The sequence below is a fragment of the Cyprinus carpio genome, chromosome B15 (assembly GCF_018340385.1).
Source record: "Cyprinus carpio isolate SPL01 chromosome B15, ASM1834038v1, whole genome shotgun sequence".
NCBI classification, from domain to species: domain Eukaryota; kingdom Metazoa; phylum Chordata; class Actinopteri; order Cypriniformes; family Cyprinidae; genus Cyprinus; species Cyprinus carpio.
Genome location: NC_056611.1, coordinates 15,305,387 through 15,329,906, shown reverse-complemented (window position 1 = coordinate 15,329,906; position 24,520 = coordinate 15,305,387). Strand labels below are relative to the sequence as shown.

Sequence of the window (24,520 nt, the reverse complement as noted above, 5' to 3'; positions counted from 1 at the left end):
CCATTCGCACACACCCTTAGTTACCCGCAGGTTTTGTCAGATTATTCTCTATACCTGCAACTTTTTTTTTTTTTTGAAGAATAAGTGTGTCCTATTACATCAGCACTGAAAAAATCACTTCACAGCAGAAGCGAGCCAAACAAATGTCATATGAGGTCTTGGTTACCTCAGTATGCATGTCACTGCTATTAAATCCAACATAGAGAACCAGATACGTCATTGCAGCAAATACAGACCTGCTTGTCAGACACTTGTTTTTACGAGGACATGAATGAGTATTTGGAGGCGTGATAAGATAAAATATTATTTTATTTTGGGGACTTTTGAGTTCTGCAGATCCTACTCATTCATTTGTTCTTTGTTCAAACAAAATGAATGAACCAGATCTAGTCACAGCCAGAACATGTCTTTCTCCTAACCATTGTTTGTTCTCTAGCCATGGTGATGTGACTTATGAATCTCCACCTCTAGTGCAACATTCTCAGGATTTAGTGTGGCTAACAGTCTTGGACGAGTGATAGATGATTACGAAATGGGAAATGGGAAACATTCACGACTTTCTCATCGCAAATGAATTCCACTCAGCCTCTGAACCGCAAGCTTGGCCAGCCAGCTCGACTCAAACTAACCCCGAACGAACTAACTCGCTTCCTTCTACAAATGAACCCCCACCTCTTGACCCAGCAGTGATACTAGCTCTCTCTAACCAGCGGCCCAGAGACTCCTCTCGGTAATTGGGTCTGAAGTCTTGCGTAACAGCTGTATCCCACAGTTGAGCCGGCTGAGATGGGGAGCGTGAGCCAAATTCACTCAGTTCCCCTTTACAAAAGAAACCTAAACACCCTCAGAACTACATATTTTTAAAATCAGCTAGTTGTATTTAATCATATGTGTATTGAGCCATTTAAAATTATATAGGCTGTTTCAGATTCGTATTGCCCTGATTATGCTTTTGAGGGCATTTACATAAGAATCACAGTTGTGTTGAAAAAGAAAAAAGATGGAGAGCAATGAAATGGAACCGGATACGTTTTTTTTTTTTTTTTTTTTTTTTGACTGTAAGTTGGAATTTTTTTGTGACACACAGAGTAAAAGCAAAGAGACAAGACAAAGACACAACCTAATGGCAGTTGTCCATCTGACTGTGTAATAAGGCTGAGTATCCATACAGATTTCCCGTTTTGATTCTGATTCACAGACTCTTAATTCAGCTCTATTCAAAGAGATTTGGGTATAATTTTGATATAATATACTGTTTGTTTGTTTTTTGCTTCAGAATCAGACTACACAGTTTGTACTGTATATTTTTTGATTCACTTAAAAGAACTGATTCGTAAGAGTCAGTGAACATGAATCAGACTACACAGTTTGTACTATATATTTTTTGATTCACTTGAACTGATTCGTATGAGTCAGTGAACATGAATCAGACAACCTTAGTCATGCTGAATGTTTTTGATTCACTGAAAATAACTGGTTCATAAGAGTTTATTTATTCATTAATAAATACATTTTTGTCGTTTAAAATAAAACACCTTCACAGAGCTCCAGTAAGTGACAGCCCCAGCAGTAGTGGATAAAGAGCTCGAGCTTCAGGTTTCTCAGTGGAAAGTGCTTTGAAATAATGGCTCAATCTCCAAGTTGTCTGACTTCTCATCAGGTCAGCGCTTCTTTCTTATGACATGCAAACTTGCATGAGCTCCTCATTCGCAATTTCCTAAGTTTAGAAAGCCAGGAAATGAGATCAGCTGGATGAGTTTTAATTGGAGATTGTCATTCTCTCTGGAACAGACGTACTGGCTGCTTCTCATACCAGCATTCAGTCTAGCTCTCTTTTTATTCTCACAGTCTTTCACTCTTTCTTTCATCCCTGGATAGAGCTTGTAAATTTTGTGAAGTTAGACACCCTGGGAATTGACACACAATATCCTGCTAGCAGCGCGAGAGAGCGCTTCAATAAGAGGACTCTGTTTTCCGTTCAGCGCCAGACTTTTCATTTGGCCATTACTGCTTTCTGCAGACATACAGTATAAAACCGTTTGTATCGATGCTGTTTAAAGAAGGATGTTTTCAGAGATTAAAATAGCTTCAAGAAAGATATATCAAAACAGAAAAGGGAAGAATCTGAGCTTTGAAATGTGTAATGAATGAGCAGTGCCCTGATTTCTGTGGAAAGACTGTAGTTCCTGTGTTTGCACAGTGTGACAGTCTCTAAAATCAGCTCTCTGTTTTTCCAGGTCTTTAAGGGTGAATTTCAGCTACCTGATTTTCTTAAAGAACAAACACAGGTATGGAAGATATTCTGCCTGTCCTCAAGCTCTTCATAAATTGCTTTTTTTAATTGATTTTGTTCTTCCTTTTTTTTTCTGTAAATAAAACGGCGGTCATTTAATTCCCATCTGCTTCCACTCACTCTGATTCTTTGCTCTTCACGTAATTTCTGATCATAACGCTGGTTAATGCGGTGACTTGTGCTCCTCTGATCTCATGGTTTAATTTTTTTTTATTCTGATCACATTAGCTGTAGATCTGTAGACCTGTATATGAAACGCTCTTTCGTAGTCGTAGGCTGTTCTGCTGACTAGAAGTCCTATACTGCCCCCTCTTGGACAGATGATGGGAATTTTTTTGGATGATTTTATATTATATCTTTGATCATCAAAATATGAGTAAAAAAGTAATTGATTTTATAAGAAAATGAACAAATCATGGCAGGTTTACAACTTATGTTTACAACTTCAATTAATATTTTAATTATGTTTTTAGTAAGCTATGGTGAAAATGACAAATAAATAGCAAAAAAAAAAAAAAAAAAAAAAAAAAACATTCCAACAATTTAAATAACTTATTATATCATATCTGTGACCATGCACCACAAAACCAGTCATAAGGGTCCATTTTTCGAAATTGAGATTTATGCATAATCTGAATTAAAGCTGATTAAATATGCTTTCCATTGATGTTAGGATTGGACAATATTTTGCCGAGATACAACTATTTGAAATTCTGAAATCTGAAGGTGCAAAAAAAAAAAAAAAAAAAAATCAAAATACTGAGAAAATGGCCTTTAAAGTTGTCCAAATTAAGTTCTTAGCAATGCATATTACTAATCAGAAATTTAGTTTTGGTATATTTAAAGTAGGGAATTTACAAAATATCTTCATGGAACATGATCTTTACTTGATATCCTAATGATTTTTTGCATAAAAGAAAAATCAATAATTCTGACCCATACTATGTATTTTTGGCTATTGCTACAAATATACCCCAGCGACTTAAGACTGGTTTTGTGCTCCAGGGTCACATATCAATTCCTCATACGGTATGTATTAAAAAATGAAACTGCCTTAATCATTTAATAAAGGTGAGCCTTGCAATATCATCATATTTGTTTTCCAAAAAATTGAAAACCACTAGTTCATAGGGTGTTGAGAAGTTTAAGAGGGTTGGAGTTGCTGTGATTAAAAATCTATGACTAATGTATCCCTAAATACATATGAACATGAACAACTCACATGCACTCTCATCAGAGATCACAAGAAGAAATAAAAGCTAACATCATAACAATACAAATACAGTGAAAACTGTTGATTCATGCTTTGCTGTAGGCTGTACTGAACTGTGTCCACACATGTGTAACAGATGTTTCTCTTATCACAGCTTCAGAAGTCCCCAGAAAAGCCAAACCCAAGTTAGAAGGAGAAGACCAGAGCTTTATCAATAGAAGTGAGTTATTATCATCTTTACTGGCAAACTTTGCTCCCTCTTTGGATCAAATAGTGTTTTGAATCATTTACATGATTTACAGTACAAGAGTCATTTTAAGGGAATGGTTCCAGTTGTGCTAGAAAAATATTTTTATTATTAAACCAAAACATCTGTGGTTTCCTGAAAATTACAAAAAAAAATTCATCATCATTATATTGTGACATTATTTGATATTTATGGGTTCATATTTAAAGTATTATTCCAGAAATAGGCTTGTGTTAAGTCTTAATGTACTTAAGACCTAATATTGACACATTCTTTGATAAATTATTTAACTTTTAATATCATTCATTATTAATATTATTATTATTATTATTAGTAGTAATTGTAGTAATTTTAATAATAATTAAATATTATATTTTTTATAATTTATCAGTGTATTATTATTATTATTATTATTATTATTATTATTAATAATAATAATAACAACAACAACAACAGTAGTGGTAGTAATAATAATAATGATAATAAAAATAATTATATATTTTGTTACCTGCATTTTAATTCCAACTTCCTATATAACATAATGTATTATGTTGATGAATGGGGGAAAAATATTCTGGAAACATATTAATGGAAATAAAAAAAATACAAATATTTTTGTAGTTTAATAATACTTTTGCATTTTATATGTAGTCAGATCTGTCAAAGAATGTGAGAGTATTCTGTGAATGTAAAGTCATGAAGACACATTTAGCAATCAGACGTCTTCTTCCTGAGAATGATTAGTATGTACAGTAGTATGTTTTGTAAAAGCATGATAATATTGTCACGTCAGTAGAGGTAAGGTGACGTAGCTGCTGTGCTCTTGCTGTGTTTCAGGGCTGAGTAGAAGCAGATGTCATGGGACCATGATGGACTTGCATCACCCCCGCTATGCTGGGACCTCCATGCATGGAAACACTTACACAAACACACACACACACACACACACAGGCCTCTGGACCCGGACCACTCTTTGGAGGACAGTTTTGGCCTTTGATGTTGTACTGTAACAATTGTGGCCTAAGAATGTCATTGCTTAATTTTTTTTTTTTTTTTACTTTTTTCCACACTGTACTCTAAGTTTCATGAATTTTCCTGGCTCCACAAACCTGTGATTCTGTTATAAGAAAATACAGTGGATTTAATTAGCAGCAAGGAAATATTTATGGAGGAGCGTTAGCTTTAGAAAACACTATTTTAAAGTCATTTTTTTATTTTATTTTCATGCCTTCGTAACGTGCAATTCCTTGGGTACTGAATGATGTGCAAGACTTCAATCTTGTGTAGAGATAGACATGCATTTTCGTCTCTGCATTCACAATGGAGTGACCTTATGTACATTGAGAGCTAAAAAAAAAGATCCCACAGTTTAAAACAAAAGACTCACACACACATTCTCCACCATCAGAAAACATCACAACATTATGATTTTTGTTGTTTTTACGATTGTTATTTTTGTACTTGTGTAAATCATAATTATGTACTCTTTTATTTCTTTCAATGAAATAAACCCCGAGCGCTGTTGGCAGCCAATGTGCTGATATTAGTCACATTCTTTAGTAGTTACATTGATACGCTGCACATTTTATGTGTTAGTTCCATTCTTTTATATTTTATACTGTTTAAAATGTCTTTTACTCACCAAGAGTGCAGTGATTTGATCAAAAACACAGTAAAACTGTAATATTGTGAAACATTATTCTGATTTAAAATGTTGATTTAAACTGTTTTCTGTTTGAAAATGTATGAGCTGAATGATCATCACCACCCCAGTCTTCAGTGTCACATGATCCTTCAGAAATCATAATATACTGATTTGGTGCTCAGAAACACTTGTGCAGCTTATGTTTGTGCAATCTGTTTTTTCAGGGTTATTTGAAGAATAGGATGTGCAAAGAACAGCATTTATTTGAAATAGAAATATTTTGCAACATTAGAAATGTCTTTACTGTTACCTTCTGTTAATGTAATGCATAAATTGATTTGCTATATATGTATATATACATATATACAGTAGAGGTCAAAAGTTTGGAAACATTACTATTTTTAATGTTTTTGAAAAAAGTCTCTTCTGCTCATCAAGCCTGCATTTATTTGATCAAAAAACAGAAAAAAACAGTAATATTGTGAAATATTATTACAACTTAAAATAATAGTTTTCTATTTGAATTTACTTTAAAAAAAAATTATTCCTGTGATGCAAAGCTGAATTTTCAGCATCATTACTCCAGCCTTCAGTGTCACATGTAACATCCAGTCTATCACATGATCATTTAGAAATCATTCTAATATTCTGATTTATTTTGAGTGTTGGAAACAGTTCTGCTGTCTAATATATTTGATGAATAAAAGGTTAAAAAGAACTGCATTTATTCAAAATAAAAAAAAATACTTTCTAATAATATAAATTTTCTTTACTATCACATTTTATCAATTTAACACATCCTTGCTGAATAAAAGTATTGATTTTATTTTTAAAAAAAAAAAGAAAAAAAAATTACTGACCCCAAATTACTGACCAGTAGTGTATATTGTTATTCCAAAATATTTATATTTTAAAAACATAGCTTCTTCTTATTTTTTTTTTATTTATTTTTTTACTTTTTATTCATCAAAGTATCCTAAAAAAGTATCACATGTTCTGAAAAAATATTAAGCAGCAGAACTGTTTCCAACTTTGATAATGAATAATCATATTAGAATGATTTCTAAAGGATCATGTGATAATGATCCTAAAAATTCAGCTGCATCACAGAAATAAATGACAATTTAAAGTATAATAACTTTAAAAATTATTTTAAATTGTAATAATATATCACAATATAAATTTTTTTTTTCTGTATTTTTGATCAAATAGATGCAGGCTTGATGAGCAGAAGAAACTTCTTTCAAAAAACATTAAAAATAGTAATGTTTCCAAACTTTTTGACCTGTACTGTAGATATATATATATATATATATATATATATATATATATATATAAATAAGAGATTCAAAAATGTACACCATCAGTTTTTCTGCATATGAAAATGTTTTAATCGTTAGGAACAACCATAATACATGTACATTCAAGGTAAATGATACATCCGTTACAATACATACTTCATTCTGATGTTAGCGTCCAAACAAAACTGTACATATATATTTGAAACGATTAGAAACCAGTGCACAACGTTGATAAAGGACATAACAGTCAACAAGTAACAAAGGTTTCCCACATTCAGATTGTACAGCTCTCCAGGTAAGCACAGTCTCTAAAACCAAAGTAAAAATAATAAAATCTGAAATAAATCTCACAGTAGAAACCCAGTACAAATCCATTTATTTACACTTCAATTACAAAGCAATGGAAAGGAGGATAATAAATGTCTCACAGTAGAAATGGAAATAAATGATTTGGCTTTTATACACCTAATCAACAGTCTTGGAGATATGGTTTAACATTGAACGAGTATGACAAGGATGAAGATGTTTTAGAGGCTTTGGTACATGAGTTCCTGTCGGAAGGGCTAAAACATCCTCCGCACTCGCACGCATTTGACAAAAGGATTTGGCAAGATTTGAGGCAGTGACCGATAGTCACATCATAAGACCACTTCTCCCATAATCTCTGTCAGCTGTTAGAAAAGTACAGTTGCTTTTTGTTTGGGGGGATTTAGGCTGTTATAAAAAAAACACACCCGCACAACAACACTACTCCTCAATAATCCTTAAAATACCCTGATGACCAAATGTGTAGCATATATCAGCACACTGCATGGAATATAACATCCCACAATGCAAAGTCTATTTCCAAAAAAAACAACTAACAATATAAAATAAATTCAAAAAAATAAAATTTCAAAAATAAAAAACTAAACCAAAAATAATCACTATATCCAAATTACTATTCAATGCAACACTGCATACTGCATTTATTTCACATACTATTCAAGAAAATATCATTTGCAGTACTATGTGAAGTATTCAGTTAGCTCGTGTTCGATTCCAAACAGCCTTAGATATTAATTACTTGGAAGACTGTATGGAAGTGAATTACTCTTAAAATGTGCAACTATTATGCAATGTTTCTTTATCAAGACACGTTTGATGATAAATAACCATAACGTGCTAAAAGCAGGTCAAATTTAGTGACATTTCCCATTTAAAATCAAATTTTTGAACAGTCAGATCAGATTCAAGTAGTTCTTTATCATGATTTGGGACATGATCAGAGTTGCAAAATGATAAATGAGAATAATCAGTAATAAAGATTGGATATGGAAATATGACACGATTTATGTATACTACTATTTAAAAGATTGTGGTCAGTAAGATTTGTTTTACTATATATATATATATATATTAAAAAAAATTATTTATGCTTACCAATGCTGCATGTGTTTGATTAAAAATAGTAATATTGTGAAATACTATTATCATTTAAAATGATTGGTTTTTATTTGAATATATTTTAAAATGTAGTTTAGTCCTGTGATGCAAAGCTGAATTTCCAGCAGCCATTACTCAAGTCTTCAGTGTCACACATAATCTTTCAAAACTTCAAAATATATTTTATTATTAAAGTTGAAAAGAGTTTTGCTGCTTAATATTTTTGTGGAAACCATACATACATTGTCAGGACTCTTTGAAAAAGAGAAAGCTTTTATTTGAAACAGAAATCTTTTGTAACATTATAAATGTATTTACTGTCACTTTTGATTAATTAATGCATCCTTGCAGAATAAAATGATCAAAAATCTTACTGACCCCAAACTTTTGAACAGTAGTGTACAGTATATGCAGTGTAAACAAAGCCTGACGGTGGTGACACACCAAAGACTTATTAGTCTCGTCACATCACGTGGAAGCAGTTTTCTGACCCGTGGAAGAGCCTGGACCCTTTCCAGTGACCCCTGATAACACCTGTCAGTGAGGAGCATCACGGGGGACATGGAGCGACAGATTCAAAGTGCAAACGTATGGACACAAGTCGTGAAACGTGTTACAAAAAAAACAACAACAACTACTATTATTATAACATCGTCATCACCACCAACAAAAACAAACAACATAAACAAGAAAGGGGCTGTAGACACACTAAAAAAAAAAACAATATAAATACTAGTACAAGGTTATTGGCACAGACATTCCTTTCACACACACATTGTACGAATTACTCCTTCCTTACATATTATTTAATTTAACTGAGCTGACCTAATGCATCCTAGTTTGAGGATTCAAAACTGTGCTCGACGCCGGTTTTTATTCATGGTGGAATACTTACTGTACATTTGGTGGCCATTAGGGAAAGGAAACGGTTGTGCCCCCTGTACGAGGCTTCTCATTTCTTATAAAAGCAGATCTAAAAGGACCTGATCGGGTGCGGTGTGTGCTGGAGGCGTGTACAGCAAGAAAGGAAAAAACCTCAGTCACAGTGTGCTCAAACACCACGAGCATGCAGACAACGCCAGGGTCTGACACAACGGCATTCTGTGGCAGGCAAACGATATTAAGAGTCAAGACGTCGAGGCAGATCCCGGGCAGTCTCAAGCCTTGGGCTGTTGGGAACGAGAGAAGGAGACTGGGCCAGGCAGGACTCGGTGGGCGGGAGCCTACTCGTATTCTCACTTGTTCTCGATAAGGGTCTGCACCTTGTGAACCAGCTCCCGCGCTATTTGGAGGATGTGCTGCATGTCGTGGCGCTCGGCCATCTCTGTTAGAGAGGAACACAAAGAATACAATTACTCAATAGACTGATGCTTAAGAATTCCAAGATGGAGATTAAATCGGTTCAAGAACTCGTTTATTCCTTCTGCAATTACGCTATTAAATAACATTATGTGAGGTTATGTATTTATGGATTTTTTTCATTTTTTACTGTTATATGTTTTACATGATGTGGTGGTTGTATTTTTGAGCCTAAGACAAATTTCCCTCAGGGACAATAAAGCATAAATCATACCTAATCCCACACTTCCAAATGGCCAAATTCTAAAAGTTTAAAACTCAAAACTGTTGTGCTGTGATATTTTAAAGCTGAAGTTTGTCTTGTTTTTTTGTAATATTTTCTTTATATAATGGTAAAACATCTATTAGAAACGGTCCATAATCAAGGGTTCAGGGATCAGCAAAAATCACGATTTTTTTTTTAACAGGAATATTAAAGCTAGCGTATTAACATAAGGTATTCATTTTAAAAGTATATATTTTAATGCATTTTTAACACATTCACAGTTTTTGAAAATATTACTGTTTCATTCTGCTTTCTAAGGACTAAAGTTGGAAGTCATTTATTGAGAAGTGCTATGAAAATTTGCATTTTTGTATAATTGAAAGTATTTTCTTCTATTATCTTGATAATGACAAAATAAAAGCCAATTATTGAATTTAGGAAACAACAATTATAGTATCAAACTTTATATTATTTTTGCATATAAATATACTTGCAATAAATACTCTCTTAAATACTGCTCTTTTGAACTTCCCTTTCATTAAATAATCAGATTCAAGTAGTTCTTTTTCATGATTTAGGACATGATCAGAGTTGCAAAATGATAAGTGTGAATAATCAGTAATAAATTCATTAAATAATCCTAAAAGAAAAAAACTAAACAAAATCACAGTTTCCACAAAAATAATAAGCAGCCATATCAGAATGATTTCTGAAGGATTGTGTGACATTGAAGACTGGAGTAATGGCTGTTAAAAATTCAGCTTTGTCATCACAGGAATGAATTACATTTTAAAATAGATTAAAACAGAAAACGTTTAAATTGTCATAACATTTCACAATATTCCTGTTATTACTGTATTTTTGTTTTTAGTTTTGTTGCTTTCAAAAAAATATTTTGTTATAACACATTACTAACATTGAACAGCGGCCAATGGAGAAAGTTGGCTCAAGCAATGGCGTGAGTTTGGGGGGCTATTTGTTGTGGTTAATCAATGAAAGTGGAAATGGAAAATCTGTTTGAAAACAGTCAGACATCTGACTCGCTTCAGCTCTGTTCAGTTCACTCACCATTAAAGAACTTGATGATGTCAGTGAAGTCCATGTTGTTGTCCAGGATAATGTCCCTGTACACCTCCACCAAGGCCAGTGCAATGAACAGGACAAAGTGCTTGGAGGAGATGCGAGGGGCGACCCAGATGACCTCCCATACTGCAAACACATCCTCGTAGAGTAGCTCTGACACAGACACACATTATACACAATAAGTTAAGCAATGAAGGTACAATCTGAGATACTGTATCTTCGCTGTGTTTTAAAACGTACAGGCTCTGTTTCAGTGCTGTTACCTCTTTTGAAGTCCAGGAGGAACCAGCGGTAACAGAAGTAGAAATGGGTGTAATCTCCATTCTGATGCATGAGCTCAAACAACTCTGAGTCAAGGATCTAAGGGGAGAGAACGCATGATGTCACAGATGGCATCAGAAGAACAGACCAATCACAGCGCTGACTCAGGCAGGAAGAGGGAGAAGAGTCATGTGTCATGTTACCTGTATTAGTGACCTCATATTGGCGAAATGAGTGTCCATGGCTCCTCCGGTAGGGAAATTCTGACTCATCCTTTTCATTAGCTGAGTGAAACAGCTGTAGGCCAAGCACTCTTTAAGGGGGTTAAAAAGAAGATAATATAATTATGGCGCTGACCTCATACGTCATTCCCCCGGAACTGCTTCCGTTTACAACAGTGAGCGCAAGCTAGATTAAATTGATTATTACATTTTAAATATAGTTATTTTTATTACAAAAATGCATAGATTTGCTACAGGAGGACTTTGTTCACCCCCTGAAGCCATGTGAGACATTTTTTTTATGGATGGGCGCTTTTTATTTCACTTCTTTTGGACTGAAGCACTGCAACACCCACTGAGTGCCATGAGACAGCTTGAAAGATCACAAGAAGAAATTAATACAAAAATAAAATCACATAAACCTAAAAAAACTTGGATAATTAACAATTTTGGCTAAACTAAACCTTTGAATAAACTAAACAAAAAAGAAATGCTTGCATGAGAGAAGAAAATCAGGATTGGTTTTGTGTGTGTGTAAGTACTTTGGTTTATATTTGTGAAGTGATTAAGTGCTTGCAGAAGAGGTGTGTCTTCAGCTGCTTCTTGAAAGTTGTGATGGTCTCAGAAGTTCATGTAGATCTTATCATTTTTTTTATATATATAATAAATATACAAGTCAAGGATGTAAAACATTAAGACATGCCTGTGTCTGTCTTACCGTCATCCAGAATGACCATCAGTGGGGCTAGAAGGTCACACATGCCTTGCACATAGCCAATCTCCAGATGAAACCACACACAACCTGATAATAATACATCAACAAATACAACAAACACACAGATATAAAAATCAACAACCCACCATATTTATGATTTATGTTTCAATTAATCTAACAGACTGACTGATTAGAAATTCAATGAGCTGCTATTCTGAGAGTGAGAACACAAACAGATCACAGAGATCAACACGGTCCTCTACTGACCTGCACATGATGTTTCGCAGTTTTTCCAGGTTGCTGGTAGTGAAGAAATAGTAATTACGATCACAGCGCTGGACGTCTTTGTCTATTCTGTGCAAGTTCAGAGCCACTGTGTCCAACAGCTCAATCTGCTCACAAGCACATTGACAAAACAACTGACCAGAATAAATTATTGACCTTTACAATTTTGACTGTGATAAATGTAGATCTGTAATGGTGTATCAGCTTAAATGGATAGTTCACCCAAAAATGAAAATTCAGTCATTAATTACTTACCCTTATGTCATTTCAAACCCATAAGACCTTCTTTCATCTTCTGAACACAAATTAAAATATTTTTGATGAAAACCGAGAGCTTTCTGACCCTGCATAGACAGCAAGGGTACTACCACGATCAAGGCACAGAAACGTAGTAAGGACATCATTAAAATAGTCCATGTGACATCAGTGGTTCAAGCATAATTTTACGAAGCTACGAGAATACTTTTTGTGCGCAAAGAAAACAAAAATAACTTAATTCAACAATTCTTCTCCTCCGTGTCACCCTGTAGCGCCATTTTGGAGAGAATAGCATAATTTTACGAAGCTACGAGAATACTTTTTGTGCGGAAAGAAAACAAAAATAACTTAATTCAACAATTCTTCTCCTCCGTGTCACCCTGTAGCGCCATTTTGGAGAGAATCACGACGCATGTGCTTGGTTTGATGTGAACGTAAACAACGTTACTATCCAAAATGGATAAGTTGCTATTTTAGTTTTATTTGTGCACAAAAAGATTTCTTGTAACTTCGTAAAATTACAGTTGAACCACTGATGTCACATGGACCATTTTAACGATGTCCTTACTACGTTTCTGTGCCTTGATCGTGGTGGTACCCTTGCTGTCTATGCAGGGTCAGAAAGCTTTTGGATTTCATCAAAAATATTTTAATTTGTGTTTCGAAGATGAACGAAGGTTTTGCGGGTTTGGAACAACATGAGGGTGAGTAATTAATGACAGAATTAATTTCTGAGTAACCTAACACTTTAAACAGTGCATTCATTTACCGTATAAGAGGAGAAGGATGGTGCAGTGCCCTCAGTGGTGGTTGTGAGTTTGTCCAGCTGACTGCAGAGTTTGTCCTCAATAAGAGAGTCCCGTCCACCCTGCTCCTCCATTACCCCAGTGGGTGTAGTGTCCTCCTCCATGCTCTGTCCATCATCGATGCTGGACATGATTTGGGAATGTCCAGACGCTACGGAGTAGTTCCTGGAGGAGGGCAGGCCTGAATCTGGAGAGTCAAACTCCACCAGCGGCCTCTCGTCTGGGGCTAACATGGCCGGGGTAACCACAGTGGTTAAGGTGGGAGTACTTCCTCCCTCACACGAGGTGTCATGACCACCCGCGTCAGGCTCATCCACAGACATGAATACCTAAAGACAGAAAAGAAATGGGATGGATGGGATATGATGACTTGAGAAATGAAATTTCTCAATGGTAGTGTAAAAACACCCTTTTTACCCTGTCAAAATCAGCTCTTGTTTTCAGCAAGCTGTATTAGTCGATGTTGCTTTAAATGCTAATGAGCTCTGCTGACTCCGCCCCTCTCTTCCATGGGGTGATAAGCAGACTGTAAACTTCCGCGACAAAACTTCCTATCTAGCATTTATTAGGAAAGGCGATTTGCAAAGATTCATAAAAAACCCTTATAATGGATCATAAATGATTTGTGCGAACATAAACACATTTAGGCAGATCAGAGGGCGCATTCCCTTCAAAAAACGAAAGTAATGTTAATCATCTGCATCTTCAGTGGCTCAGATGTCGGGAGTAAATGACGACTGCTATGTTCATTATTACATCCAACAACAGAACACCTCAATCGCTTAATTGGAGACATTCTTGTCTTCCCCTGCACTGGAGTCGACACAATGGCGGACAGCTCACAGCCCACTCAGGGTGGGTCTTAGGTAAGACGGCCTTGTCAATCGTGGGAGGGGCCTGTGCAGAACTACATCATTCTGCCAGGAATCTCATTACAGCCTGATCTGAGAAAGAGGATTTTTAAATAGGGATTTAAAAGAAAAACACTGGATGGATTTTTATTATTATAGGGTAGATGTGTGCACACTTCCAACACACATTTATGTTCAAACAACATGTAAAGTGAATTTTGCATCTGATGACCCCTTTAAAGAATTGAGCAGTTAGCTTAGCAACATGCTAAAACCAAATAGTAAATAAACATACATTTCATTAGGTACTCAAAATTATGTAGGCCTAATCAAAAAAAAAAAAAAAACTATTTCACCTCACATTTTTGTGTGACATGTATGGTTATGTTTATTAAAGTACTGAACAGTTAGCTTACACCAACACCACATTATTAATAAACATTTAATACTTAAAAGTATTGGTATGTAATCAAAAACAAACTATTATTAAATATTACTCAAAATTTCTGTATGCGTATTAAAGTATTGAACAGTTAGCTTAGCAACATGCTGACATGATAAATAACATACATTTCATTCAATACTCAAAAGTATTGAAATGTGAAATCAAAAATTAACTGTTTTACCCAATATCTATATGTGGCATGTATGTTTATCTATACTTAAGTTCTGAGTGGTGTTGAATAGTGTTAAAAAAAAAAAAAAACATTGGATGTGTCAGGCATTATTATGTTACCCATTATCAAAGTATTGACCAGTCAGCATAGCAACATGCTAATTATAAACTATATTGAAATTAACTGCAAGTAAGAAAGGGACTCTTTTGTGCCATATCGAGGTTCTGCTTTATAAGAGAATCCCAAAGCATTCACTTAAGAGATTCTGTGAGTGTTAGGATGCAGGGCAGCTTGCTAGATTTGTAAGTAAATAACCTATACTTACTTAAACAGAGCTTGCGACTGACCTCGTTGCTAATAGTGGAGTCCCTGTGGATGAGTCTGAGGACGTGGCTGTCTATACTGCTCCCTGATGACAACTTGGCAAAGATGGCCGACTGCATCTCTTTCTCCCGCTGCTTCACAATGACCTCACATGCCTTCCACTCCCGCATCACCTGCTGATACCTTGCTGTGATCTTCTCGTCAATCTATGAAACACACCAGGGCACATCAGACAATCAGAATGTACATCACACCAGAACAAAATATTGTGACAAAGAAGTGTGCTTATAAAACTTTACCTGAGCCATGTCTTTCTTGCCCATCCCAAACTTATAGTGGCCCAGCAGAAATGGCCACACCTCCTTTCTGATCTCATGTTCCACCCCTCCGTAGTAAACCAACCTCAGCAGCTCCAGCTCCTTATAATTCTGGCAAGAGAGAAAAGGGGACAGATGGAGACAGCGGGACTACTGCAACCTACGGTACGTGTCACTGACTGCTAGTACACTCTAATGACCGGAGCTGAAGAGTACTAGGCTAACCTTACAGTCTTTCTGATATTTACTCCACACATCTTTGCTGAGCCCTCCAGAGGCTTCTAAGGGCTTGTCCGGAGGGACAATGTTGTGGTTGACCAGTGCTGAAAGGTGCGTCCTCACAGTGGACAGGTGCCGACAGTAAGCCAGCCCTACAGATGGAAAAAGGGCAAAAGAGCATTACAGCACTGTATGCACAGCTGAGGGGGTTTTGTACTTATTGATATGAACAGTTACACAGATTTTCTTTGGACTTACAGCCATAAAACGCTCGAGACACAATCTGTCTCTTCATATTTTGGCACAGCATCTTCAGTGGAATACTGGACACAGAAGGGAAACATCCGTTAAATCTTTCAATACAGGAAGACTATTCAGATGCTTTTGCACACATATATGCAAACTACAGCCAAACTCCATATATATTTACTTATGTCCCAGGGATTTCATCTGTTTTCTTTTTTTGTAATATGAAAGTCACTTTAAAAATGTATTGGAGTCACTTGTTTTCTTTTTTCTTGTAATGCTTTTTAGTCACTTTTTTTTGTACTGGAAATTTTTCATTATCCGCTTTCAGCACTTTCAGATTTATGTATCATCTTTTACATGTCAGAATGTACAACAAAGAATATTTAAACAGTTTCAATATTTACTGTGTGATAATGATCTAAAACAAATTCAACACTAACTTTATTATAATAACAAATAATAAAAAAAAAAAACACTATTAAAACAAAAAAAAATAAAAATATCATCCAACTAAAGACACAATCAATAAAGAATGAGAGAAAAAATGAAAAAAAAGAAAAATTAAGAAAAATATCATCCTACTGTGTCATTTCCAGTAAATTGAAATAATAATGCGTAAGTGTGAAAATATGATTTAATTGTACATATTTAGGACACATTAAATGCTAAGCAAGACAAAGTTGTCTGCCATTTTATTCCAAAAATGTTAAAAATGTCTTTTCTACCATATAATATGAAAAACAATACATAGTAGAAATGACAATATTATATAAAATTAAATAATAAATATGATTAAAAGAGTTACTTTAAGCTGGTATGCATTTAATCCATTAAACATTATATTCTCCAAAAACAACACAAAAAATAATCCTTAAAAATAAACAATACAAAAATAACAGTAAAGATGATCTTTAATGTTACAGAAGATTTGTTTCAAATAAAATCCATTCAACTCAACTCATAAAAGAAACCAATAAAAAAAACAAAAATAATTAATAATATTAATGATTTTATTGTTTTTTTGACAAATAAAACTCTTAATCAACAGAATTAATAATTAACAATATTACTGTTTTTAATGTGTTTTTTTAACTAATAAAACTCTCACCGGTCATGCATGCATGTACAGCTCGCGTTTTTTTAACTAATAAAACTCTCACCGGTCATGCATGCATGTACAGCTCGCCGGAAGCTCGACGGAAGCGTTGCTGCCCCCAGTGGAGCAGGACAGACAAGATGACATATGACTGGTGCACTCGCCCTGCTGCCATGACAACGGGCTGCCGCCAAAACCCTGCATCTCCATCATGTCCCCATGGTCTATTAGGGCGTGGGAGTGGAATAGACGGAAAAGAGGCAGAGCAAGAGAAAGAGAGAGGAAATAAGAGATGAAGCAAGCAAACATGAAACCTGCTCTAGTAACCTGGCATTTGAAGAACATACTTAAGATATATGACTATCAGTATTACTAGGATCACTGAAAATGGGTCTTTTCTTTCCTCTCAGAGCTACTCTACAATAAGAAGCTGTTGTACGGTTAATTTCACATCCCAGACACCATAATACATCTCTACTGGAAATTAGGCTCTTAGCTTGACTGGAATGGCCTTAAAGCATTTCAGGCCTCAGCTCAACCATGAGATAATTAAGGAAGAGTAAATTGAATCCTAAATTGCATTTAAATATATCTGATTTGAATGTTTTATATATTTAGCAGTTTGTTAATACATTTTGAATGGTATTCAGATTAATATAATTAACATTAAATACATTAACATTAAAAACCTAATTTAAAATTAATTATATAAAAATTACACATTGTGGATTATACATATCAATTTTATTGAAAAAACATCTAATTTAAAATTATTTAAAGACATTATTTTGGCAGATGCAAATCACATAATAAACATTAATTAAAATGTCTGTAGATGTTGTAATATGTGTTTTATTTCCATATTATAGAACATAAAATCTGTTTATCCATAGGTTCAAACAAAACACAACTTTCCATTACATCACATCTATACTGGGTTTTTTAAAAATTAACTCTACGAAAAAATTAACAACAGAATAAACAATTCCTGCTTTTAATAATAACCCCCCACCATAAAACACCATATCTCTGGTTTAAAAAAGTATTTCTTTCTAAACAAACTCGATAACATAATTCTTCTGGACGATTCTGTTGTTTTTTTAATGTAAGAACACATTGCCTGCACTCCATAAGTGTCGTTTGCCAAAAAGCATTGCCTAAAGGTTGTACGTTAAGCTAGAACTGCTCTGTTTAACTTAAAGAATATTTAACAATCAATTTAAAATAATACCACTAAAAAAAAAATACAAACAAAAATGATAAATTGACAGCCCCAATTTACATGTACTTTTCTTTTTCAAGATATTTCTTCCTGTCAGAAATGTCACACATAATGAAATCAAAGCAAACCTGAAGGATATCAAAAACATGCATCTATGAACGAACAGAAGGAAAAGGTGTAAAACGATGCAGGGATGCCATGCCAGGAGACCTGCCAATCAATCGATCAATCAATCACAGTGTCACAAATCAAGCCAGGCACTGGTAGAGCTTGGAGAGGAGTATAGAAGGACAGACAGTAACCACTCCTACCATGCTGGATGCATCAGATTAAAACAATACAAAAATAAAGACAAATAAAGAAGAGGAATGTATACTGTGTGTAGCTATATAAAATGTGAAGAGATTGAATGAACTGAACCAAAAGAGTTGATAGTAAACGTAGATGCTCTTCACCTTAATTCTTCAGGTTGGAGCTGGTGACCTGCTATACACTGGTTGTAACCAAAATAGCAATGTGGACGGAAAGCATGTATTCACTATCTGTCCCTAAAAGTCTGACGTGGGCTATGTTACTTTTTTAAGGCTATGATCGAATGGGCGACGCGTTCACGGAACCATTCATGTGTCTACTACACCAGAACCCCACAGGACCTTACTGATATAATGAAAGGTGACTGCAGTTAGTGAAGAATTACAGTGAACAGCATTGCAGAAAACTGGCTCAACATAGGAAGAACACCAAAGCAACAAAAACAACAACTCAAACCAAAGAGGAAAAGAGAGAATTCATAAAGGGAAGAAGACACAGTTCTGACAAGTAAGCAGTGGAGCGCATTCGCCGCAAAGTTTAAAACGAAAAAGAAATATAATACATAACGTGTGCAAACTTGACATGCAAAGCCCTCAAGCATATGGCAGTGAAACCAAATAAAGACACAGAACCTAAAAATAACCAAGACTTCTCCAAGGACTTACTCATGTCAACCAAAGAGTGCAAAAGGAAAACAGCAAATCATCGGAAGCATTGCTGCCTGGCCACCACAGTCAGGCCCAACAGTGCAGAGAGGAGGAGGGTCTGAGCTCCATGAACGCACATCATACCTCCTAGGGCAGTCGGGCAGTGACAGAAGAAAAAAAAACTAAGACAAATAATTTGTGACAACAAGTCAGACAACGTGGCAGGGCAGTGGAAGCTCTCCCGACTATGAGAAAGGTTAGTGTAGATAACCCCCGGCAACGGAGGCATAGAGGGAAAAGAGTGACGACAGCGGAGGAGAGTGAGTCAGGGGGGAGAGAGAGAGAGATGTGCACTGTACTGACCTCACACACACACACACACTTAAAAACCCAAATGTGCAAATAAGGGACATTCAGGTTTTGTGTGCATAAAAGAATATAATATGATTAATATAATATAATCAATTTACATTTAGTCATTTTGCAGAAATTGTTATATTATTATAATATAATATAATAAAATATAATAATCTAAAAAAAAAAAAAATAAAATCAATTCCAGTTTACTTTTGAAAAATAATAAAACAACATTAATGTGACTTAAATTAAGAATTTTTCAACATAGTTAAAGGTTAAAAATATATACATATTAGCAAAATAGATTTGTTACATTTATATACATATTGTACTTATAACAATTTATTACATTTAATAAATGAAATAAAATAAGAATAAAATAATATATAAATATAAAATAATAATAAAAAATGTTTCATCATTCAAATTATGTAAATAAAATCAATAATTAGAATTTTACTGACCTAGTTATTTTGGGTTAGAACTATACACATTTTAGAAAAATAGATTTGTTAAACATATATAAATATTGTACTTATAACAATTTATTATATTTATTATAATAAATAAAAAAATGAATAAAAATATATATATTAAATTATGCAAATAAAACCAATAATTCAAATTTTCTTACCTAATTATTTTGGGTTAGAACTATTCATTTTAGCAAAATAGATTTGTTATACAAACATTATATGCATGTTGTACTTACAACATTATTATTATTAAATTATGGCAATTAAATCAATAATTCTATTTTTCCTACCTAGTTATTTTTGGTTGGAACTATACACAATTCAACAAAAAAGATTTGTATCAATTAATATACTACTACTGTACAGTATGCTACATTTAAATGATTATAATACCCAACATGGGAGTGTGTGGCATTTAAGACAAATTTATGATCTAACACTGGCATACTGTTGTAATACACATTCTTACATACTTTTCCTATTACTAGAACAGCATGTTCTTGTGGCGTTTAATGCCTTTTCATATATATATCACCTGTTTTCTTGTGCAATGGAATGCACGTGTGCCACTTGACCTAGCAGCAAATATTACCATGGTTACAAGCATACAGATCAGGCCAACAACTTTAAGAGTGACAAGGGAACCATGACGCTCGAGGCGCCTACTGTGTCTAAATCTGCCCTCACTGACCGACAACCGGCCGCACTGCTGGGTCGCTGCTTGTGGGAACCAGGCAACAGTTGGGATGGAAAGAAAGTGGGAGGAGAGGAAGGATGAAAGGAAGGAGGGAGAATGAAGTGGGCCACTGGTGATAAAAACCTTTCATGACATTAGGATCTGTGAGGTTCCGTGAGCAGATCATAGAGATCATAGCATGAAGTCTATCTTCCTCCTCCTCATCGTCGTCCAGAGAGGGCGCACGACTGCCCGTGGTGTGGTGGTAGTTTATAGTGACTGCTTGGGCAATAAAAGAACACAGTTTAGCACCTGCCTCTGAAGCAAAGTCACGTTCCACTCACACACACACTGAAAAAAAAACATTTTTAAATCAGTACTTTTTTTCTTGCTTTGCAGTAAAATATATAAACATGCTTAAAACGAGCACAAATGCATACCGTATTAAGCCTTGTTTTCAGAGAATGCATCTTGAATTAATAGCTATTTTAATTGTTTCTACTTGTTGTAAACCTAATTTTAAGCCTTATGAAATTTCAATTTATTAAACCTAAATACATTTTTTTAATGATCAAAACACAAAAAGGTTATCCTAAATTTAAAATTAAAATCTTAAAATTAATTTTAATCTTTAATTATTATTTATTAAATGTAATTCAAGATATGTTCTTTGAAAACAAGGCTTGATATCTTAAGCAAGTATGCTTCTCAAGTAAATGGATCTTGTTTTAAAGATGTTTTGATATTTTAACTGGAAATCAAGACAAAAACTGTGTCTAAAGATGATTTTTGTTTTGTTTTCTTTCTTTTTTTTTTTTTGCAGTGCATACATACACAGATATAAAAAGGAGCACTGTCATCCCAGTCAGAACAGTTCAAAAAACCATCCTCCACAACAGCTGTTATGTTCCACAGAAAAGTGAGAACAAAACACACAGACAACAATATGTGGGGAAGGTGTCTGATGCAGCCCTGTTCAGCATTCACACATCCGGGAAATCAATATGGGATGATTTTAGACTCAAAATGATTAATAGATGCACGCACAATTATCCATGTATTGCATAAATTTTATGCATGTATCTTATTAACCACAAACAGATGTCTTTCAATTTGAGTCTGTGGAATTCAGGATTAAATAATTGTGCAGTGATGTGAACAAATACAGACATGTTTGTGTATAAAAAAAAGTCTGTTCTGCATTAATATATAATAAATTGCTAAAAGATGCTAAAACATGCAAAAAGGAATCCATGCATTTGTGGATCAGGTGACGCGTACATTTATTGGCATCTTGTTTGAGTCCATCTTGTTTGGTTCATTTGGATTTTGAGACTTCATTTTCACAGTTTTTTAGCATTTCATGACACCCACACACACAACTACCAATGAACAAGGCCAAGTGCAATTCATTAAGATGTACATGTTTTGAAAAATGTGCATCACTACACTCAAACCAGTGTCTGCAGAGTTAAGAATTACATTAATGCGCAGCATTTTGTTCAAATAGAGACATATTTGTGAATACAAATGTTATAGCTTGTATTAAAGTATCATAATTTGTGAATGTATCGATTAAAATGTGCATTTGAGTCGATTCTAATTGGGGTTTTTTGAGAATTTTGTTCCGCCCTTTTATCCTTGTCCAATCCACACACACAGCTCGCAATCCATATCATTATTATTATTACTACTACTAATAATAATAAAAATACAATGGAGGAATAACTGACAACGTGCCGTTGAATTACAGAAAAAAAAATATTTTTGATAATCGACTCAGAAGAGATGTGAATGAATGCATGCGCATCGCCTGATCCACAAATGCAAATTTTTATCACTACATTTACAAATTCTCACATTCGTGAAATGCTGCAAACTGCAAAAAAGAAGTCTCAAAATTCAAACCGAACAAGATTGACTCAAACAAGATGTCAATAAATGCATGCGTCACCTGATCCATAAATGCACGGATTCCACTTTGCATGAGCAATTTATGATATATTAATGAAGAACAGAACATTTTTATTCACAAACATGTCTGTATTTGTTCAAATTGATTAAATCAATCATTTAATCCCGAATTCCACAGACTCAAATTGAAAGCCATTTGTTTGTGGTTAGTAAGACAGTACATGGATGATTGTGCGTGCATCTATTAATAATTTTGAGTCTAATATCATCCCATAGATGCAGCCCTGTTCAGCTTTCACACATCCGGGAAATCAGGTTCTGGCTGAAGAGAGGCTGCAAGTAATGGATACATGAGTACCAATATGGTTTTAAGATGTAGATTGGCCACAGAAAAGTACTTTTGGATGCTTAAGTCACACTTAAAATGATATGAATTTAATTATAAGCAAGATTCATTCATTTTAATGTGTGGCTTTGAAGTGTTTGACTCTTAAGTAGACACACAGAAATTATGTACGTAAAGATGGATAGATGGACAGATACTGGATGTGTGAAGAGAGACAGAGACAGAGATGTGAGGAGGACATGCATATTTCTGCTGAAACTCACTTGAGTCTTGACGGTGCCCCGGATAGACGATGCGAAACACATAGTCTGCAGCGATCTGCTCCTCTACAACTCCATCCTGATCCAATAAACGGGCCGAGCTGTTCCTCTTACGAAGCTTAGGGAAGACTTTACCCTGTTAAGCAAACACACACAGTCATAATCAAACTAAACTCAGCTTCTCACTTTAAATAATGATCATTTTGTAATTAATCTGCAGTGTGTCAACAAGCAAAAAACTAGAATGTGATGTTTCTTCATAAGAACAGATTTGGAAAAATTTGGCGTTACTTCTTTTGCTCACCAATTGATCCTATGCAGTGAATGGGTGCCGTCAGAATGAGATTCCATTAAAACATCATACTGATGGACTGGAGTCATGTGGATTATTTATTATGATGTTTAAATCAGCTGTTTGAGCTCTCATTCTGACGGCACCCATTCACTGCAGAGGATCCACTGGAGAGCAAGTGAATTAATGCTAAATGTATCCAAATCTTAGATGGCCTTGAGGGTGAGTAAAATTTCAGCATCTTAATTTTCATTTTCATTCTATTCTTTAATGATTTGGATGTTTGAAATTTTACTGACAAATTTCAACATTCTATTACATGACATATGTATTAACTTCTGCAGCAAAACACTCACCTTGCCCTTCTGGGACCAGAGCGGGGGTTCAAGCTGACCCCGGGGCATTAGACCGGTCTCCAAACAGGACAGGAAAGCCAGCAGGTGACCCCCAGGAGGGAAGAGCAGAGGAGGCCGCTGGATCCCATCCTGACTCACTAACACCAGAGTACCCCCACAGTCCACTAAGAGAAATTCACATGAATATAAAATTAAATATAATATAATAAAAAAATCTGTGATATAATGAGAAAAAAAAAAATAAATAATACAAAAATATAATATAAAATAAAACATAATATCTGAAAAAAACAAAATTTTAAAAAAAAAAAAATAACAATAATATAGTATAATAAAATATAATCAGACTCACGTCGCTGGTGACAATGAATGCAGACGATCTGTCTTAAAGGCACAGTCAAAGCGTAGTCCCAGTAAATACTATAGGGTGATGAAAAAAAAAAAAGTGGGAGAAAGAAAGAAAATTGTTCTGTTAAAACAGATCAGCAACGTAACAGTCTTTTCAATTAAATAATCAATGTTGTTTTTGCTAAATAATCTCACATTTAGATGTCTATTTGTTTCTTACAAACATATCAACCTTATCATTACAAACCAGCAATCAGCACATCAGGACACTCATCTTATGCTTTTCCAGTGCATCCTCCATAAAAGTAATTGCTCTGTCCAACC

At 34.6% G+C, this 24,520-nt stretch overlaps 2 protein-coding genes across 3 annotated transcripts in view; one reads left to right on the top strand and one right to left on the bottom strand.

The window, feature by feature from the left end:
• The window catches only part of tpst1 (tyrosylprotein sulfotransferase 1), a 30,160-nt gene extending 25,353 nt beyond the window's left edge, over nt 1–4,807 (top strand). The window contains exons 3-5 of one of the 2 annotated variants that reach the window (XM_042739416.1): nt 2,238–2,288; nt 3,661–3,726; nt 4,591–4,807. In XM_042739416.1, the coding sequence (XP_042595350.1) occupies nt 2,238–2,288; nt 3,661–3,696 (87 nt within the window). In that variant the 3' untranslated portion in view covers nt 3,697–3,726; nt 4,591–4,807. The remainder of the gene's footprint in view (nt 1–2,237; nt 2,289–3,660; nt 3,727–4,590) is intronic. The other variant, XM_042739417.1, reaches the window with a different exon arrangement.
• A 4,126-nt stretch (nt 4,808–8,933) lies between these two features.
• The window catches only part of sgsm2 (small G protein signaling modulator 2), a 124,243-nt gene continuing 108,656 nt past the window's right edge, over nt 8,934–24,520 (bottom strand). Inside the window, exons 8-23 of the mRNA XM_042739414.1 lie at nt 24,201–24,268; nt 23,849–24,012; nt 23,204–23,336; nt 20,825–20,959; nt 17,055–17,214; nt 15,904–15,968; nt 15,652–15,797; nt 15,409–15,537; nt 15,133–15,315; nt 13,281–13,646; nt 12,237–12,360; nt 11,972–12,055; nt 11,236–11,345; nt 11,035–11,131; nt 10,757–10,924; nt 8,934–9,448 (exon numbers count right to left, since the gene is read on the bottom strand). Coding sequence (XP_042595348.1) covers nt 9,360–9,448; nt 10,757–10,924; nt 11,035–11,131; nt 11,236–11,345; nt 11,972–12,055; nt 12,237–12,360; nt 13,281–13,646; nt 15,133–15,315; nt 15,409–15,537; nt 15,652–15,797; nt 15,904–15,968; nt 17,055–17,214; nt 20,825–20,959; nt 23,204–23,336; nt 23,849–24,012; nt 24,201–24,268 — 2,221 coding nt within the window. The 3' untranslated portion in view covers nt 8,934–9,359. The remainder of the gene's footprint in view (nt 9,449–10,756; nt 10,925–11,034; nt 11,132–11,235; nt 11,346–11,971; nt 12,056–12,236; nt 12,361–13,280; nt 13,647–15,132; nt 15,316–15,408; nt 15,538–15,651; nt 15,798–15,903; nt 15,969–17,054; nt 17,215–20,824; nt 20,960–23,203; nt 23,337–23,848; nt 24,013–24,200; nt 24,269–24,520) is intronic.